At 44.2% G+C, this 19,871-nt stretch overlaps 1 protein-coding gene across 3 annotated transcripts; it reads right to left on the bottom strand.

The window, feature by feature from the left end:
- Window positions 1-1,637: 1,637 nt before the first annotated feature.
- On the bottom strand, window positions 1,638-18,606 carry inpp4aa (inositol polyphosphate-4-phosphatase type I Aa). Of its 3 annotated transcripts, none has more exons than XM_085374079.1 (23): window positions 18,507-18,606; window positions 18,367-18,411; window positions 16,669-16,787; window positions 16,468-16,584; window positions 16,219-16,298; window positions 15,994-16,111; window positions 15,579-15,669; window positions 15,310-15,457; window positions 7,357-7,487; window positions 6,967-7,071; window positions 6,752-6,860; window positions 6,644-6,661; window positions 6,355-6,526; window positions 5,117-5,395; window positions 4,878-5,025; window positions 4,573-4,611; window positions 3,724-3,896; window positions 3,483-3,606; window positions 2,819-3,086; window positions 2,312-2,409; window positions 2,105-2,217; window positions 1,860-2,014; window positions 1,638-1,770 (listed from the first exon to the last, which is right to left on the bottom strand). In XM_085374079.1, the coding sequence occupies exons 1-23, from the start codon at window positions 18,604-18,606 to the stop codon at window positions 1,638-1,640; spliced, it is 2,883 nt and encodes a 960-aa protein (XP_085230205.1). The 3 variants fall into 3 exon arrangements, with proteins under 3 accessions (XP_085230205.1, XP_085230206.1, XP_085230204.1); XM_085374080.1 differs by having other exon boundaries at window positions 4,573-4,605; XM_085374078.1 differs by lacking the exon at window positions 6,644-6,661 and having other exon boundaries at window positions 4,573-4,605; window positions 6,355-6,559.
- Between the last annotated feature and the right edge of the window lie 1,265 nt (window positions 18,607-19,871).

The raw sequence follows: 19,871 nt of genomic DNA, 5'->3' as shown, positions 1-19,871 counted from the left end.
AAAATGCCAGAGTCGTGTCAGATATATGCCGTACTCGTCAAAGAACTGTGCTTGTATTGGAGTGATGTGGTGCAGAATATTCACGTGTTTGTAGAAAGACAAAGAGATGGCTGCTTAAGGAAAATAAACAAAATAAGCTCTTTGATTTTAACAACTCCTGCAGATTCTGCTGAGCAGATTATCTCCAGAGAAACATCTCTAACAAGTGACTACGCTTGCTCTGATGAACTTTATTGACCTGTATGTTGCCTAGAGTGGATTTAAAGTTAACAGCAGGAGATAGGTCATTAGCATCCCGTGACATCTTGCTAGCTTCTCTTGTCTTTTAAACTTGTCTTTATATGTTGATCAAAAAGAACAAACCTTAATATCTGTTCCCATATTATTCCCTGTCATTTGCCAAAATAAGTAGGACAGAGGACAAAAATCTATGAGATGGAAATTGTTTTACGTAGTGGATTTATATTGTACCTCAGTGCTTTAGGCTTGGCTTGACGTGAACCACACATGCTGTGTTTGTGGTGAGGCACAGATCAATATGCACATAAATTTAATGCCCCTTTCAGACATGCACTCCTTACAGTCTGGCAACATCTGAACCTTAGGCTTCCTGCCTAAGAAATAGCCAAGACAGAATCCAGAAATCAGCAGACTTCAGTTGTTTTAGGCTTTGGTTCACAACAGTGACTTCAGAAAAGAAGATATCTCCTTTCAGCTGACAACCTAAAACACCACAGCAGCATCTCCACACTGGTACACAAGCTCTGCCATGCAAATCAATTTATAATTTTTTATGAGTTTTTTTCTGGATTTTTGGTTCATATTCTGTCTCTCTCCATTGAGCAAGGGATCAAATGATTATTACCCCCACAGTATGTCTGAGGCTCTGTTAGTGTGGTGGTTTACACATGTGTGCTTGCCAAGCAAAATGTTTCAGATTCACATCCAGCTGGTGATACAAACTCCTCTTTGGAATTGAGTCAGGAAAGAAAACAGATCATACATCCAGAGCTACCTGCTGTGGTGAACCCTTTGGGATAAGGGACCAACCGAAAGAAGTGATTTATGTGATGAACATGAAAAGTAAAATGACTTTTGCGTCAATGACACACTAGGTAAAGCCAGTGGGAATCCAATGTCTGAAAAGGGCTCAATGCGTTTTATGTTTTGTAGATAATCAGCAGTCTCACTTCTTAACTGATGGTGTGATAGCGTCAACAAAAGCTGCTCTGCTGAGTACAAATACATCTGTGTGCCACATCTTTTTTCTTCTAAAACTAAAGGCTTTTGCACGTCTCCTTAAAATAAATCCAGAGAGACTGTACGCTTCCCGATGCTACAACTGGTACAGCAGCAAACACTGTCTGCACACTGGCTACGAAGTAACACAGAACGCCGACTGTGGCTGTGAAGTATGTGTGAAAAGTGTTTGAATCTAATACTACTGAGAGGAGAGGGGAGTCTGCTAGAAAATGATCTACAGTGAGCACTGGCACTTGGACATTTATTATCTTAACAATGACTAAGCACAGAACAAAGGGCTGCTGTTCCAGTTTGTGTTGGTGCTTTTGTTTGTGTGGCGCCATCTTCTTCATCCCCTTACAGTCTTTTGGTTTCTGCCAAATAGCAGAGTCCACTTAGGTTTCGACCTTCCCATATGTCCCCTCTGGAGGGCGGTATTGTTTGGGAAAGGCCTTAAGCTGGAGGGCGTTAAAGGCATATTTACGACATCCCACATTCTTCATGGTGTTCTCTCTCCTGCAGCCCTCGCTGTGAGACAGAAGTCATACTTTTTTTTTTCTTTTCCCTTTTTTGGCAAATTACTATTTTTCCAGTGTGTTTTAGGTGTAGATACTGACCTGCGCATACAGTCCAAGGCCTGATAGAAGACCTGTGGGGCCAGGGCGTGCTCCTGCTGCAGGATCTGACACTGTTCCAGGGTCACAGACATGGCTGTGCGGTCCTTAGCGCTCTTACAGCTGGTAAAACGCACTCCGTTCAAGCGGCGACACACCTTTGGGGATTCGGAGGAAGAGATTAGAAGAAGGAGACAGAGCTTTTACGCTTCAGGGGCTAGAATTAGAGGCAGTGGTGATGAGTCTACCTCAGCTGCTTGCCACAGGATCTCCACGTTCTTGTTCTTCTTGGTGTTCACGTTCTGGCTCAGCAGTTTGAGCAGCTCGGGCACGCTGGTGGTACTACGAGAGCGAGGGAGACCTGAGGAGATGACAGAGGACGAGTGGTGAGCAAAGAACAAAAAAAAGGGGGGAAAATACACTTTTCTCACTAATAAATTATGTATTTCACTCACAGTCTTCTGGAAGGACCTCTTTAAACTGGTCGTAGTACGAGCTGAGGCGAGTCATGCTTTCCATGTTGATGACATCTTGCAGCGATGTGTCTCCGAACCTGCACACACGCATGATTTAAGAGTTAAAAGTTTTCATTAATATAACACATAGCCTGCTGCTGTCTGGCTTTTCTGTACTGAAGGAGGTTCACTTCCAGCACAGCCATTCAAAGTTTAATGCAACATCAATAAAAACGAGCGCACATATGTATCAACCCAGTTTTTAAAAGTTAGTAACTTAAAATCTCGTCTTTACAGTCATTTTTTAAGAAAAATCTAAATTTGTTGTCTTGCAAGAGAGAACATTTATGCAGTGACCATGCAGTGAACAAGCCTCATTCAGCCAGAGGTTTAAAAATATGCTTTAAAGCCGAATGTGCTGCTCACTGGCCTTTTTGCGACTGACCTATCAAGCTTGGCATGGGTATCTCTTTCTACCTTTCCTGCCCTCTAGTCTCAGTGACTCACTTCTCAGCCAGAGTCTGCTGTTCGTTAATGCCAACGTTGAACAGGACGGGCTGAACTCGCAGCAGCATCCCGTTTTGGATCTCTCGTGGCAGCATGTCAAACATCGCCCCGGGCATCGGGACCCTGACGTTAAAGCCGCTCCTGTTCCCCGTAATTACCGGCAGCATGTCGGGGCTGAAACCAGAAGTTGCCTGGGTAACTTTAAAGGTGACATTTCTCAGGTCCATCACTCCGACGCTCATGTCCTCCAACATGGCCAGCTCCTCGCCTTCATTTATGTGGCAAAGGAAGAACAAAATCAGGGCATGGACAGGGAGTCAATTCTGATTGACTTTTAATATTAAAAGACATTAAAAACCACAAAACTTAGTTTGCTAAAGGAAGCTTTGTAACCAGTTTTATATTAGTTTTTCAGCAGCTTTTGAATTTTTGTACCTTTAAACAGATCCTAAGTCAACTACTACCTTTAAAAAAATTATACTATAGAAATTATAGTTTTTTCATTCTCATTATTATTTGAAATGCAATGCTTTAAAAATAATTTTACTAAAAATAATAACAATATTTTCTGTGTAATTTCATGGAGATCATTAGTGGAAGATGCACACAGTCTTTTGTGATTTTACATATTTCTATATACACAAACATGCACAAACAAAGTTACCATAAGTGCTGAGCAGGCCCTCATACTGCACCAGCAGGCCGATGGTGTGCAGCTGCCTGAGGAAGCCTGAGTCACAGAGGCAGTTCCTCAGCTTCAAAATGAAGCCGCAGATCAGAGCGGTGAGCTGTAAACGGCACACATCACATCATCACAATCGTTGAGTAAGGACAAACGTCCAAGCCTACACGTGCACGGGTTTCATGCACTGTACATGTAACAGTCATAGCAGTTAGCGGCAGACCGTCTGGCAGAAGACGACGTCGCGGCGGTACTGCAGGGTGAGGCTCATGGCGATGGTGGGGGCGCTGTCCTGCATTAGCAGAAACACCATGGCTTTCTTGGCTTTGTCGCTCATCAGAGACACGCAATCTGTCAGCGTGGTGAGGAGAGGATACAGGGCGTCGCTCCACTCACCTGCAGGGATTTGAGAGGACATTTCTATCAGAAATCCTGAAATAGCCTGAACAAATGGCTGAAGTAATAGCTATACACACAACCCCACAGTGTCTGCAAATTTAAAATGATTTGTGCAGTTTTCATTAAACATCTTTCTTTTTTATGGTTTATTTAAAAATAGCAATAATTTGGAGGACGAACAAAAGAATTACAGAGAAAAATTTTTTTTTTTTGCCTGCATCAGTCAAACATCAGTGTAAAAGTGAGAGATCTCTCCTGATTCTATCAGATGTTGCTGCTTTTTGCAGAAACTATCACATCGCTGCTATCCTGGCTCTCTCCACAGTCTCACTATAGGCTTTTATCATTTAATTTAATACTGATCACTCTCAAAGCAGGTCTAGATCTGGGCCCAGGCTATGTAGCAGAAACATTTTATTTAACCAGTTAGCAGCCTCAGGTCCTGCAGCCCTCCTGGCTGTTCCAAAGTTGAGACTGAGAATGTTGAAGACACCGTGTTTTTGCCTCCTCTTTTAAAGATCTGCTTACATGTGACATTACATGTGATGTCTTTTTCCTTCTAATTACAGTTGTGTGTGTTTTTTAATCTACTCTGCCTCTTTTTAATCATCGGTTCTTGCACTGTGATACTTTTTCATGTACCTACTGTTCGTAAAGGAAACAGTGCTCCTACCTGGGGATGACTTTTCAACCTCTGGGCTGCTTTCTGCAAATGAGAGAACATAAAAATGTTTGGATACGGACAGATTTCCACTTGGACTTGTATCTTAAAGATTTATTTCAGCTGTTAAACAATAGAGATGATTAACATGACTGAGACAGCATGCCAGGGTCTGCTTCAGGATAGTTGAGAGGGATGATAATGATGATGACGTCTGGAGACTCCTGAAAGTTTATACCTGTACCTTTGTTCGTATTAGACGGCTGAGCTCACTCAGTACGTGGATTCATGCAAAAATCTTGTCTACGTGCGTTTACCTTTCTTAGCGTTACCCGGCTCGTCACTGGCGAGCAGGAAGACGTCCTCAGAGCTGCTGTCACTCTGGAGTTTGTCCCGCTGCAGCAGCCTGTCCACTCTCTGGATCACACACTCCAAGCTTTTATCCACGTTTAGCCAAATCTTCTCCTGCACAAATAACCATCAATCAAATCAAACATATATACATGCATATAAAAAACATTATTAACCAAAAGTGGCAGATGGACTCCTCTCTTACCCACTCCTCTTCATGCAAATCTGCCTGCATGGAAGCGCGCTTGTTTTTAGTCCCTTCACTGCCCTCCAGAGGAGCTGTGTGGCGAGAGGGTGAGGTGGTAGCACGAGAGGGCGAGGTGGGGTGACGAGAGGGGGAGCGGGACGGAGAGCGAGAGGAGGGCGAGAGGGAGGAGGATGGCGACGGGGTGCTTTGCTGAGAGAACTCTGGGCGGGCTGCTGCCAGAGCCACGATGGCTGTGGACAGCAGCTTGGAGTCGCACACGGTCACGAGCTGACGAGTCTACAGGAGCAGCGGTGCAGGACAGACGGAGACGGATAAGTTATACTGAGAAATGTTACACTACAGACATTACATGAAAGCACGTTAACACATTAACATTTATTAACTGGCTCTTAAAGGTAATAAAATGAAACTGAATTAATTTTTCATCCTGGTCAGTCTGTGTTTGTGTGAGTCAGAGGTTGCCTGGCAGTCACAGTGCTGTCAGCATTGTCGTGATATATAGTGCTAGTGCACTGGCTGTAATCTGCAACATCATTCATTTATTATTTTTTCATTTCTCTGTGGTTTCAGTGCCCTCTCCTGTGTGTCTCTTCCAGTCACTTCCTGTTTTATTTTGAAGGTTTTTTCTTTACGTCACCTTTTATGTTTTTACTCTGTGCTTTTCTCTGCTTGGTGTGGATTTAATCTGTGTGAGTTCCCTCAGTCCTTGTTAGTTTGTCAGGTTTTTAGAATCCTTTCCTGTATTTTCTTTTAATTCTAATGAATCTTTAACTCTAATGACCTTTTTATCTTGATGTTGCAATTTTTATTAACTGGTCTTCAAAAATAGTTCTCCAGGCTTTCTGAAAGTCTTTCAAAGTATTTCTTTGGAGACTTTCAGTCCAGTCCTTGTACCTGACTGTTGACAGATGAATGTGTTTTTGGTTGTTAAGCCCATTAACACTGACCTATTAATCATTCAAGCACAAAAAAGGAACATAAATCAAGGGATGAACCGGTGTTGTGTTTACATATAACATAAAACTGAAGAGCTGATTCTAATTCGCAAATTTAGGCACTAATCACAAAACACATAATTTCTTTCCATTACTTTTGTTAAATTTTTCAATATGCCAAATATAACACTGTTTGACAGGCATAAAATAGCACTTTTGAAAATCTTATATGATTATATGGTGGCTTAAGACTTTTGCACAGTACTGTACATATTAAGTATCCCTGCAGTTCAGTCTTACCTTCTCTGTTAGGATGGCCAGAGTTCTCTCCAAAGCATTGGCTGAGCGCTCCTTGGCAGCTCGGGACAGACGTTCAGTGTAGTAACACACTTGTGTCTTAAGAGTGTTAATCTGACCAATCAGCTCCTTTGCTTTTACAACATCCTGAGGCTGGTATGCCATTGCTTTAGAGCTGGAGCCAGGTGTGCATTGATGCGTGTGCAAGAAAGAAAAAGAGGTTACTTGAGAAACAAGTGTGGTTTGGTTTTATCCACTTTTAAAGCTTGTAATAGGATTTAGAGAACCTTACCCCTCCTCTCCATGGGTTCTGATTGAATTTAAAAAAAAAAAAAGGTTTGTTATAAACTTCAAATGAAAAACAACCACCAAATCCTCACGCAAGCTTCAAACAACTCACTGTTTCCTGGCTTCTTCGAGCTTGTGCAGCAGCTTTCGGAGACCGCAGCCTTTAAAGCCTTGATGATGTGCTGCAGGCGCACCAATAGTTACTACGTCGTACGTCCGGTCTGATTAAAGGTTAGAAAATAAAATTAAGAAGGGAGGAAATCCATGAAAAACGTGAATATTAAGTTACAGAAAGCATGCATTAAACATTTGTGGACAAATTCGTACCGTAACCAGACTCTCCCTGTACTCTCATCCTCTGGATATGTAGGTTAGTGGGGATGAACTCCAACTTCCTCTCAGCTTTCAAGGTGCTAGACTTAAATGACGGACCTGTGGGGCAGCAGAAATGAGAAAAAGCAGTTGTTTGTGATTCTGTGTAAGGAAGATGGAGAAAATAATGATTAAAACCCGCTAACAGCTGTACATGATGTCAGAAAGGCTATATTTTCAATGTTGTAACATTTATCTTATTAGGGGAGTTAATGCTGTTTACTTCCTGACATCAGGAAACATCCCTAATTGTAAAACAATACATTTTGGTCACATTGTGCAAGACTAATTTTGACATTTAAAATCAGTGTGATGGCCCTTTACAATGTATATTATGGAACTAACCCTTATATTCATGCAGGTCACTTATGGTCTCCTGGTAGGTGAGGATGATGGTCTGGTACTGAGTAATGATCTGCCTCCTGAGGTTCTCCCAGCATGGAGACAGCTCACCCAGTTCTTCCAGCTCGCACACCCTGCACATGCAGTAACAATCAGTGCATCCAGCTGACGCACGGAGCAGCTCACAGAGTGCGTTTTGTGCTGCTCATTCAGTTATAAACTGAACGAGCAAATGAACATAACAGTAAAGCAGTTACAGACATTAAAGTCAACCATTAAGGGAAAGCCTGCGGATATCTCTTCAAACCATTTTCTCTAACCTTTGCCATTTTTGGGGTTCGGAGTACTAAGCAGCGTTTTACCCTCAAGCAGTTATTATTTAATCGAAACAATCTGTGAAAAGTACACGCTTGGTTAGATTCCTCATAAGTGTCATTTCTTGACAGGGAAAAAGGTTGTAAAAAAAAAAAAAAAGTAAGATGCATCTAGAAGAGCTTCACAAATCTAACAAAAACACAATAAGAATGCAAAGTTAAAGGAGCAAATAACACCACAAATAAATAAATTACAGTAATTAGTCATTTACATGGACTAATTTATATGGGATGACCTGTGTCACCTTTATTGGCTCAAACACAAGTACCCCGGATCCTACAGTATCAGAGAGAAAACCCCCAACAATCAAATCCCCTTTTAACAGGAAGAAACCTCCAACAAAACCAGGGTCAGGGAGTAGAAGCCATCTGCTGTCACGTCACCAGTTGGGGTTGAGGGGAAAGAAACAAAGAGAGGATACAGCAGTGGCATATTAACATATGGGGAGTCTTGCAGCAGTCTGAGGATACAGCAGTATAACTAAGGGATGACCTTGTGAGGAGAAGGACTTTAAATTCAGTCGTCGGTTTAGAAGGAGCCAACGAAGAGAAGCAAATATAGGAGAAATACGATCTCTCATCCCTGTCAGTACTCTTGCTGCATCACTCTGAGAAAGGATGTTTCTAATTTTAGCAGCATTGCATAGGTGAAAGAAAGCAGCCCTGTATATTTGTGCAATGTGTGCAATGAAGGGCAAATCCTGATATATAAAAATAACTTCAGGATTTCTTACAGTGTTACTGAAGGTCAGGGTAATGTCATCCAGAGTAAGTATCTAGTTAGACGCCATCTTTCTGACTCTTTAGGGTCGAGTACAATCACGTCATTCTTGTCTGAATTTAGCAGAAGAAAATCACAGGATGCATTTATGTCTTTAAGACATGCCTGTAGTTAAATAAGTGATTTGCATCGACTGGCTACTGCATTATCTGCATATCATAGATGATACTTACATATTACTGTGTATCATCTGCAAAATGTGTGCAATGTTTTCTAATAACACTGCCCAAGGGAAACCTGTATCAGATGAAAAGAAAACTACTTGTTTACATGCACAAACTGGAATCTATCAGATTTTTCCCCCCCAAGTGTCTGTATTAAATAGCTTTGTTTCATGTCTTAATATTTATGACCTAAACAAACTGTGATCTTAAAAGACTGCTTTGACTTCAGCATCAAATTACTGCATTTTTAGAGAAGGGGGATAAAAAGAGATGTATTCATATAAATTCATCAAGCTGAAGCCAAATCACTACTTACAGCCTTCAGACGTGAATGCAAAATTTATTTTGTGTGGATGATTACATTTTATATGTGCAGACGATTGTGTCCGCTACATAGCTTTAGGTACTGCTGGCTACATAATATGACCATTAAAAAAAATAAATTACATTAACTTACTTGTACAAGTTTAAGTTTTTCTTACACAGAGCAAACAAACTGGGTTGCTACTGTCATGGTCCTGGGCCATGTGGGCCCAGTATTCTTAGTTCCTTGTATTTTTGTATTTCGTTCCTTATTTAGGCCATGTTTTCTGAGTTGCCCTGTTGTGTTGTTCCCTAAGTGTTTTCCCTTCATGGCTTTTACCCCCTGTGTGCCCCTCTGTGTATCTGTGAGCCCTCGTCTCTCCTTATGTTTTATTCCATGTTTCCCCAGCCCGTTATGTCTGTGTTTTCCCCGTGCTCTCTCTCCTCCTGTCTGAACCTCTGTGCCTGTACATGTCATGTTTAGTTCACCCCACCCTGTCTCGTTATGATTATCAGTGTCACCTGTGTTCCCCGTGTGTGCCCACTTTCCTCGTTTACCCTCTGTGTATTTCTGTCTGAGTCTCCCTCTGTTCGGCGTCGCGTTCTCCCTCATGCCGTGTGTGGTTCTCCCCGTGTCTTCCGGTATATGTTACTTTAGCTTTTCCCAGTTTAGTGTAGTTTTGCATTGCTTTTGTATCATCGTTATTGTTTATCACTTGTCAGCAATAAAGCTGCATTTTGAGTTTATCCCCCGTGTCTGTGAGTTTGCAATTTGGGTCCTCATCCTGCCTGCCACACGGCCGAATCATGACAGAAGAACGCGACCATTACATGGACCCAGCAAACCGCTCTCAGCTGTATGAGCGCCAGGAGGCAGCCCTCGCCCAGCTGGAGGAGGAGCTCCGCTGGAAGCCGTGGCGCGCTCCGGATTATGAGCACTTATTCCGCGGAACTCGGCTGGCTTTTGGAGGTCCCCGAAGTTGCCAAAATCCTCCGCCTGTTGCCCCGCTCGCACCCAAGCCTCGGCCGCTTCGGGTGGGAGTGCTCCGTTTTTCTTCGGATGCTCACGCTCCAGCCTCTGCATTGCCGTCCCGCACGTCAGAGGCTCAGCTGTATGCCCCGTCAGCTTTCTCACCTCAGAGGAGGCGACGCTCACGCCGCCGTCACTTTTCATTTGCTGAGCAACTCCCGGTGGTGAGTTATAATGACTGCCTTTCACACATCCCACCTGAAGCCATAACTGAAAAGGACAATAAATTCACCCCAGACACGGTTGGAGTCTCCCTTTTGGATGATGACATAGACTGGGAGAAGTTTTTTCATTTTGCTCCCTCTGAACAGGGAGAAATCACAAACAATAAGCACTCGCCAAAGGCTGTAAAAGCTGTTAAACCTAGGACTGCAAATGCTAAGACTGCTAAGCATGAAGTGGACGGCGGGTTCATTTTTGATAGATCCGTTTTTGTCGACCCTGTATGTGTTGACCCTGAGCCTGCCGTTTCTACGACTGTTTTTTCTGAGCCTACTCCCGTTCCTGCTCGTGTTTCTCCCCCCGGGGCAGCTCGGGCCCAGCGTACCTCCGCACCCGTACCTACTCCTCGGGTGGGAGTGGCTAGTGTCCGGCATGTGCCTACACCCGTCCCTATTTCTACTGAGGGCTCAGGAGAATTCAATCTACAACCCACACCGCCATCGCCACTGCATGCCTTTCAGTCAGTAGTTCGGTCGTTAGCTCTGTTAGCAGCCCGGCCCGTAGCTGACATTCCTGTGCTTCCGTTAGCGCAGCCACCCTCAGTTCAGTTAGCTCCCTCGCAGCCACCCTCAGTTCCGTTAGCTCCCTCGCAGCCACCCTCAGTTCAGTTAGCTCCCTCGCAGCCACCCTCAGTTCAGTTAGCTCCCTCGCAGCCACCCCCAGTTCAGTCTCCAGTAGCTCCAGTGCCGCCTGTAGCGCAGGCCCCAGTAGCTCCAGTGCCGCCTGTAGCGCAGGCCCCAGTAGCTCCAGTGCCGCCTGTAGCTCCAGTGCCGCCTGTAGCGCAGGCCCCAGTAGCTCCTGTAGCCCAGTCCCCGATAGCAGTACGGTCCGCTGGTCAGCTTAACATTCAGCCAGGGGTCTCAAATCTCTCTGGCTCTGCATCAGCTCCTGCTGGGAGCTCGGATGAGCTCATCCAGGACTCCGCGGCTCCCACGCCGCCATCTACCTCATCCGCTGGAGGGTCCGAGGGGCCCGTTCAGCCTCCTGTCTCCGCTGGAGGGTCCGAGGGGCCCGTTCAGCCTCCTGTCTCCGCTGGAGGGTCCGAGGGGCCCGTCCAGCCCCATGCCTCGTCAGCTGGAGGGTCCGAGGGGCCCGTTCAGCCTCCTGTCTCCGCTGGATGGTCCGAGGGGCCCGTTCAGCCTCCTGTCTCCGCTGGAGGGTCCGAGGGGCCCGTTCAGCCTCCTGTCTCTGCTGGAGGGTCCGAGGGGCCCGTTCAGCAACCTTCCTCGTCAGCTGGGGGTTCTGGAGAACCGCACCAGCCTCATGCCACGTCAGCTGGAGGGTCCGAGGGGCCCGTTCAGCCTCCTGTCTCAGCTGGAGGGCCCGAGGAGCCCGTCCAGCCGCCTTCTGCTACGCCTGGTCCAGCCTGTGCTTCGTCAGCTGCAGCTCCAGCCTGTGCTTCGTCAGCTGCAGCTCCAGCCTGTGCTTCGTCAGCTGCAGCTCCAGCCTGTGCTTCGTCAGCTGCAGCTCCAGCCTGTGCTTCGTCAGCTGCAGCTCCAGCCTCAGAGCCTTCGTCAGCTGCAGCTCCAGCCTCAGAGCCTTCGTCAGCTGCAGCTCCAGCCTCAGAGCCTTCGTCAGCTGCAGCTCCAGCCTCAGAGCCTTCGTCAGCTGCAGCTCCAGCCTCAGAGCCTTCGTCTGGCCCAGCTCCAGCCTCAGAGCCTTCGTCTGGCCCAGCTCCAACTTTGGCTTCTGCTCCTCCTGGTCCAGCCCCCGCATCGCCATCGGCTGGTCCTGCCTCGTCTGGTCCTGCCTCGACTGGTCCTGTGCCCACCGGGCCATGGCCAGCACGCCTGACACTGGAGAGCCGCCGCTGCCTTCCGCGCGGCCGGCCTCCTGAACTGCTCCGTCGTCTCCTTCGCCGCCGCCGCTGCCTTCCGCGCGGCCGGCCTCCTGAACTGCTCCGTCGTCTCCTTCGTCGCCGCCGCCATTGCCTTCCGCACGGCCGGCCTCCGGACCAGCTCTGCCACCTGTGCCACCCGCCTGGTCGGCCCCCCGACCGTGTGACCCGTGAACTCTTGTGCCTGTGGGCTCTGGGTCGGCCCCCTGAACTTTATTTTGACTATGGTCATGTGCTCCCGTGTTTTCTGTTGTTTGTTTTGTTTCCCGTTCTGGTCCCTCCGTCCTGGTCCCCCGCCTCCCGCCCTGGGTGGGTTGTTTTCTGTTTTTGTTTCTCGGGTTTGGGCTGTCGGGAGCCAGCCCTTTAGGGGGGGGTGATGTCATGGTCCTGGGCCATGTGGGCCCAGTATTCTTAGTTCCTTGTATTTTTGTATTTCGTTCCTTATTTAGGCCATGTTTTCTGAGTTGCCCTGTTGTGTTGTTCCCTAAGTGTTTTCCCTTCATGGCTTTTACCCCCTGTGTGCCCCTCTGTGTATCTGTGAGCCCTCGTCTCTCCTTATGTTTTATTCCATGTTTCCCCAGCCCGTTATGTCTGTGTTTTCCCCGTGCTCTCTCTCCTCCTGTCTGAACCTCTGTGCCTGTACATGTCATGTTCAGTTCACCCCGCCCTGTCTCGTTATGATTATCAGTGTCACCTGTGTTCCCCGTGTGTGCCCACTTTCCTCGTTTACCCTCTGTGTATTTCTGTCTGAGTCTCCCTCTGTTCGGCGTCGCGTTCTCCCTCATGCCGTGTGTGGTTCTCCCCGTGTCTTCCGGTATATGTTACTTTAGCTTTTCCCAGTTTAGTGTAGTTTTGCATTGCTTTTGTATCATCGTTATTGTTTATCACTTGTCAGCAATAAAGCTGCATTTTGAGTTTATCCCCCGTGTCTGTGAGTTTGCAATTTGGGTCCTCATCCTGCCTGCCACACGGCCGAATCATGACAGCTACGACAACTACAGCACTTTGATCCCCTCAATCAAACAGGACATAATAATATTTTGATGTAAAATTGTGAAGAATTCCATCAATTACAGTCTGAAGTCCAAACCAGAATCAAACCATTTGAACAATTACAGAAATAAGACTGAAGAAAATAACCAGGAGAAACACTGAAGCAGTACTCTGACTTCAGCAGGTCTACACTGTCTGTGTTTAGCCAATATGGAGAAAAGCGACAATGCAACAGGCGAAGTAACAGTTTATTGCATCATCTCAGGCCTGAATGCCTTTTTATTTACCTACAGTTTGTATGACACAACCTTGTGACTATTATACAGATGCTTGCTAATATTTGTTCTCAGTGTTGAGTGACTGTATTTACTGAAACAGCTAAAACGGTTCAGTTGTGTGAGTTAAGACCTATGTTTTTGAGTGTTTACAGCATTAGGATGGGTCAGTATTTTTACCTGTCAGATGTATACTTTGTGTTTTTCAGTCACTTGAAACAAATGAGCCTGATTTTTCTGCCCAGCAACACGCACATGCTCCCAACAGCATGCTGCACAGCCTGCAACAAGCCCTTCTAGACTCAAAGAAGGAAAACCAGGAGGTGGCTGCAGAAAATGCTGCTTTGAGGCAGCAGCTCACCAGAAAAGAGATCAGCTGGGAGAAAGAAAGAAGCTGCTTAAGTTGCTAGGAGGCATTAACAAAGAAATAGCCTCTAAGACTGAGGATATTGGGAGACAAACTAAACCAATCAAGAATCTTCTCAGTCCATGAACAAAATGATTCATTGCAAACAAAGACACTGAAACCAATAAACTGGCTTAAAATCATTCACTGATCAATGCGTGGGTACCAGAGATGGGCCGTAACTGTAATCTGATTACTTTTTTAAAGTAACGAGTAAAGTAAGGGATTACTATTGCAAAAACGGTAATTAGATTACCGTTACTTTCCCGTAGGAACGCTGCGTTACTGCGTTACTAAAACCGTGATTTTTTTTGCAAGAATGTCTCATGACAGTGACGTAAGCGAGTGCGCCGTTAGTGACAACAGCTGTGTGCAGATCAACAATGGATCACATATCGAGTGCGGGAGAGAGTATGAGCGTGCAGCGTTTAAAGCGTGGAAGTACTGACCTTACTTTGAGTTTGATTCCATAAAAAGTGACAAAAATATTAGCGTCCATCGTGCGTGGGAAGAAAACTTCTTTTTACAGCGAAAAAACCCCTAAACTTCCAAGCAAGCACCGAGTGCGCAACGACGTAATGGGAAATTCACAGAGAAATTCGTGGATTCTTCAACTGACCGCGGCACACCTGCACCAGGGTAAACCTCCGCCTACCGTAGTCCTGCTTTACAGGTGAAAATAGCGCAACAGGACCGCTAGTCTTTGACTTTATTTATTTTCTGCTGTGTTTTACTTGCATCTATTTGAAAGACTGAGTGTAAACACAAAAAATATTTTATTTTATGTGCTGGAATGTGTAGAAAATAGGTTTAAATGTTAAACTAATTTATTCAAGTCAGAGAATGTTGCATATAATTAAATTTTTGCTTGATGCATAAAGTTAAAAGATTAAAACTGATAAAACAAGTTTAAAAAAAGAGACTTTTCCATTTGATTACATTTTGTATGATGGATTATGTAGAAAAAGTAGAATTGGGCTGAAAGATCTATCGCTTTATCACCTCTTCAGGTTGTAAATCGTGTTTTTAAAAAGTAACTAAGTAACTAAGTAATTAATTACTTTTGAAAATAAGTAATCAGTAAAGTAACGGGATTACTTTTTTGGGGAAGTAATCAGTAATTAGTTACTGATTACTTCTTTCAAGTAACTTGACCAACACTGGTGGGTACACAGATAGATGGATGGCAAAACATCTGCTTACTAGGCATCACCTAAGCTAATTTGAATCTCTGCTCCTACACGTGTTTGTGAAGTTGTGGAGTATTTAAAATGTAAAAGCTAACTGTACAAACAAGAAGCATGTGCCAACCAAACATGCTAGTTTCACCTGATAGCTTAGCGATCCAGCCTCCTATCCAAATGTGATCACTTACAGCTTCAAAATGCCAAGAAGGTAAAAACTAAACCAGAGGCTTCAAAATCCACAAACCAACTGGCGACAATACGGAACCACGTCCATCTTTTATATACAGTCTATGGTAGCACGCAGAGAACGCTTTCTTAAAAGGTTCGCATTTATTAGACGTTGACATCACTTCAAAAAGCATCAACACATCTTTCACATTATACCTGACAGCATCCTCCTCCAGCAGCAGTTTGACATACTGTCGAGGAATATGCAGGGAGAGGACGCTCTCTGCCATCTGCTCCAGGATCCGCAGGTGGTTACCATCCGTAGTGGGGAAACGGTACGTCCGTGACATGACGCCGCCAAACACTAAAACAAGGAAAAATATAAATGAGCACTGCCATTGTTACTGCCAGCAAACTACATGTTACTGGTTGTGAAACTTTCCCATAACTCGGAGTAGCAACAGCTCACATAAGAGTTCACTCACCAGCCTTCAGCAGCGGATCTTTACACAAAGAGGACGACTTGGATTTGATGCCCATGGATTCAGTTAGGCTTTCATCCACAGGCAGAACCATCTGATGCACACATAAACAACAATGTTTGCATAAAGAAGGATGTGCTGCTGACCTTTACATTACCAAAAAAGTCAGAAAAAGCAGGAAGTTCAATAAAATTGTTTTATATTGTTTTAATCAATTCAAGCACATTCACAAGCCCGTGGCTGTTATTCCTGGTATGTTTCATGTACTTTGACATCAGGAAAAAATTAAAAGTAAAACAGGAAATTGTCTTAATGTATCAATTAACAAAAAATAATACATTTTCATACTTTAATTTCAAATATTGCCACAAACTATAAAACAAAGTCTCATTCGAAAGTCATTTTTGTGAATTCCTACCCTTCCATTAACAGTATCCCCCCTCTGTAATCTTGCGACAGGAGCTCTCTGCTCACGTTTCTCCTCTATCTGCCAGGCAATGACAGTGATGTTGCCCACGCGCTCGTTCTCCGCTGACCTGACAAATCAAGCGATAACCAAGTGAGTGCAACGTCCCCAAAAACCCAAATGCGACCTGCAGTTCGTAACACGGAAAAGTCACATTGTGCTCTGCGTGCCTCTTACCTGAGAGTCAGGTGCAGTCTGTGGTGCTTGTCCTGCAGCAGCTCCTTCACGGAGAACATGGCAGAGCCGAGCATGTACATCTGTCACATAAAAACACACAAACCGAAAGGATTTAGAGGGTTCTACCCAGATGAGCATCAACTACGAAGGATTTGTTAAAGAAGAGCATTATTTACTTTTGCAATGGAAAATCTAAAGACAGTTTATTGACTTTGTAAGAAATTGTCTTGGCGGGGGTGGGGGGGTTACCGTGCCCTGTGAGCGGTCCTTTACGTCGTAGACTGAAAGCTTGACCTGCGTCTGCTGAGTGATCAGAGAGTCCTGAAAGAAAGCTATACTGCTCAGGAAGATGGGGTTACTGGTGCCCTGAAGACAGAGAGACGAGGGGAAAAGGCTGTGTAAGCATCCAACGGCAGGCAGGAAGTGACAGTGAGGTAGAAGGTAGCATACCTCTATGATTTCAGTCTGAGCGTGTTTAGTCCAGAAGGCCTGGGGCGGAGTGGTGCAGCTGACGGCCACAAAGCTGGTCGGCTTACGGTCCAGTGCAGGAGTCACCAGCTCACTGCAGGCTGCAGGGACATTTAAACACAGGCGATTACAAACTGGGGGATTTAACAGTGGGATGGTCTGTAATCTGTAGCAATGGGAGGATTTAAATATAGTATGTTGGAGTAGTTAGTACTTGACAAGCAGCAGCTGTTGAGTAATTCTTTAGTGGATAAAAAATAAATAGGAGCCAGTAATTATGGGGACACATCATGTTTATGAGTTTTTCTTAAACTGACTGAGAATGAAAAAACAAAAACACAGCATCGCAGTCAAATCATCATGTTTTAAAGTAGAATATTTAAACATTTTTAGCCAGTTAATGGTAGTGAGGCAAAATATTTTTTTAAAACTGCTGAACTATTATCCCCTTAGTTTCTGTTTCTGGCCTCATTTCTCTCTCTGTCTTATTTTTTGCTCTCTTACTGCTTATTAGGGAACTTTCTGGCTCTTCAGATGCGAAACGCTCTTAAATGTTCACTAACTAGCTGACTATCAGCGTTCACTGAAAACAGTGAGCTGAAAACTCACTGCAAAAAAACAAAGATACTATTTTGGATATAGAGTTCTTATTCAAGATGTTCTCCTCCTTGTTGTTTATCATTTTTCACCTTGACTTTCATGTGTATTAAATCTTTGGTTCATAGTTTCAGTTTAATACTGCTCCTCAGTATTTTCCTGTACCATTCTGTGTCAACTCCACTATTTTAAGTTCATTCATGTGTCTATGTTTCACTTCCTGTTTTATTTTGATACTTGTCTCTAGTGTCCCGTGTTTAACTTTATTTCATTTAACTTCCTCGTCTATCTCATTGTCTATGATGATGTTCACCTGTATCTTGTTATCTTAACTCTGGGTTTCAGCTTCCTCACCATCTTGCAGACTTTGTAATTCTGGCCTCTCAAATCATCCTAAATAAAGGTTTGTTTTTTGTCTATGTCTGCCTCACTGCATCTAGCAATTTATGCTGAGCAGTGGGACAATCTAAAAAAAATGCTTAAATGCTGCACAGAGTTGAGGATAAGCAGCACCTTACTCCAAAGTTTTAATGACAGATTAGTGTAGCTTTGTAGGATGATGCATCCCTATGTCAAAGGAATCATTTTGAAACACCCAAACAGTGCATTCGAGAAGAGTTAACCAGCTGTGGACTTCAGATAGCTGCAGACATATGATGCATAAATGAGTTTTTGGTTTTGGAGTGTTGGCAGCACTGTGACTTGTTAATATGCTTTAGAGGATTAAGGAACATCAACAGAGACAAAATCCAGAGACAGCAGTGGAAGATGATATGTGGTTTAAGAGTTAAAAAAAGTTTCAATATTTCCTTATTGTGGGGATTTTTATTGTGCTGTGACTAATTAAATTAACTGCCAAATGAAGTGCTTATGGGTGTCTCCAAGATGGCTGCTGAGTGGTGAGTCTTGCTTCTACAGGGACTCTGATATCAAGCATTAGCTGCATAAATGCTCGTGCATTTGTGGATCGATCAAAATAAAATAATTTGAACACTACCATATTAATTCTAGTAGAACATAATAAACAGTCTGGTGCATCAGTAAGGTGCAGCAACAATATCTACAAACACATCCTGAACATACCCACGCTGAACTCCAGCACGGGCTCATCTGGGTCCTGACTGCTGCCTGTGGGGAAGAGAGCGAAACAGAGATGAGCAGAAGCTCTTTACAGTTTTGTTATCAATGAAGTAAGGTTACCATGGTAGCAGTTACTTGGTTACCTGAGAGAGCCAACCCCATCATCTCAGCAGAGAGATCAAACGTATTAGCCCGGTAGACCGACCATGGCCGATGGCGGGGGCTGCGCTCCTTCCCAGACATGGTGGTTTCAGGTCAGGGCTGAGGATTTTGTTTTTGAGTAAAAAAGGCCTGAAGAGCAGAACAATGTCGAGCAGGAACAGAGTCAAAACTCTTGCGTAAGCCTTCTTATGACGTGTGTGCGTGTGGATCTGAGCAGTCACACTTTTGTCACTGCGGAACCTGACAGAAAGAAAGAAAACGAGGCAAATCAGACAGAACTGGACATCTTCAGCTCTTTGATACTGACATCAAACTCATCATCACGACAGCAGCTGAGCTCCGAAAAATAGTTAGTCACATAAAGGAAGCCACTTTGCAGCACACATGCTCAAAATCCGGTTACATTCCTCTTTTTTTTCACAGGGTTAAAGGATGAATAACTAATAATAGCTCGATGATGTTTCCACAGATGCTTCATTCTGAGGCGAACGGCGCTGTAGGTTTTGCAACTCTGTGTCATTGCTCTAAATATTTTTATCCCCATGTTAACGTGCTAATATAGGCGGCGAGAACATTTTCTGAGAGAAAAAGTGAGACTTCACACAGCTGTAGAAAAAAAACAGCACTGCAGCACACTGAATTGACGTCCTGATGCTATTCGTGCTTTCCTGGTTTTAGACAAACCTAATAACCAACACAGGAACAGGGAGTCAGGTAAAGAAAATCAGAAATGCTCACATAGAAAACAGACGTAACAGAAAAACTCATAATCTCCACAACCTCTCAAACCACGTTCACAAAACTGGCTTGTAGATGTGATGCACTTGTCTAAATCAAGTGATAGGTCTGTACACTGATAATTGCACTATACAATCAGGTTTTAATAGCAACAATGCTGTTTACTTCACTCTAATAGCATTTTATTCATAGTTTAACTGCAAATACAACAATCACCATTTCACTGGGGCTGACAATACAAAAGAAACAGCACGTAGGGTTTGTTGATTTCCTGCTGACGCTGCACCTGCCAAAATTATTCACTACAGCAGGAAACTAAAGCTGTGCCAAGTGTGCCAGCAGAGGAGATCTGGCTCCAGTGCAACATTAACAATCTCCCCCTGACTTCATCTTCTTCCAACTAACAGAAAGAGACAAAAGATTAAACCACTGCTGATCTAGATCTGTTGGAGACGTGGATCTACATTCACGGGTTATTTTTTATTATCAGTTAATCTGGAAATTATTTTCTTAAATGATTAGTAATAAGTTTATTGTTTGGGTTAACTGTTTTCTTTAACTTTCAGTCTGAAAAACAATTTTTATTCAGGCTAAATGCTTAAAGAAAT

The sequence above is a fragment of the Diplotaxodon limnothrissa genome, linkage group LG16 (genome assembly GCF_057381915.1).
Source record: "Diplotaxodon limnothrissa isolate DT_005_m linkage group LG16, D_limnothrissa_male_GT1.1, whole genome shotgun sequence".
NCBI lineage: Eukaryota > Metazoa > Chordata > Actinopteri > Cichliformes > Cichlidae > Diplotaxodon > Diplotaxodon limnothrissa.
This window is presented reverse-complemented; position numbering and strand designations above follow the sequence as displayed.

Bases quoted from the DNA above. Each gene is read 5' to 3' on its own strand.
- inpp4aa (XM_085374078.1), bottom strand. From the start codon at position 18,606: ATGTCTGGGAAGGAGCGCAGCCCCCGCCATCGGCCATGGTCGGTCTAC. The intron at 16,585-16,668 runs GTATGCTACCTT...CTCTGTCTTCAG, and splicing joins CTCAGACTGAAATCATAGAG to GGCACCAGTAACCCCATCTT. The intron at 6,861-6,966 runs GTACGAATTTGT...ACCTTTAATCAG, and splicing joins ACAGGGAGAGTCTGGTTACG to ACCGGACGTACGACGTAGTA.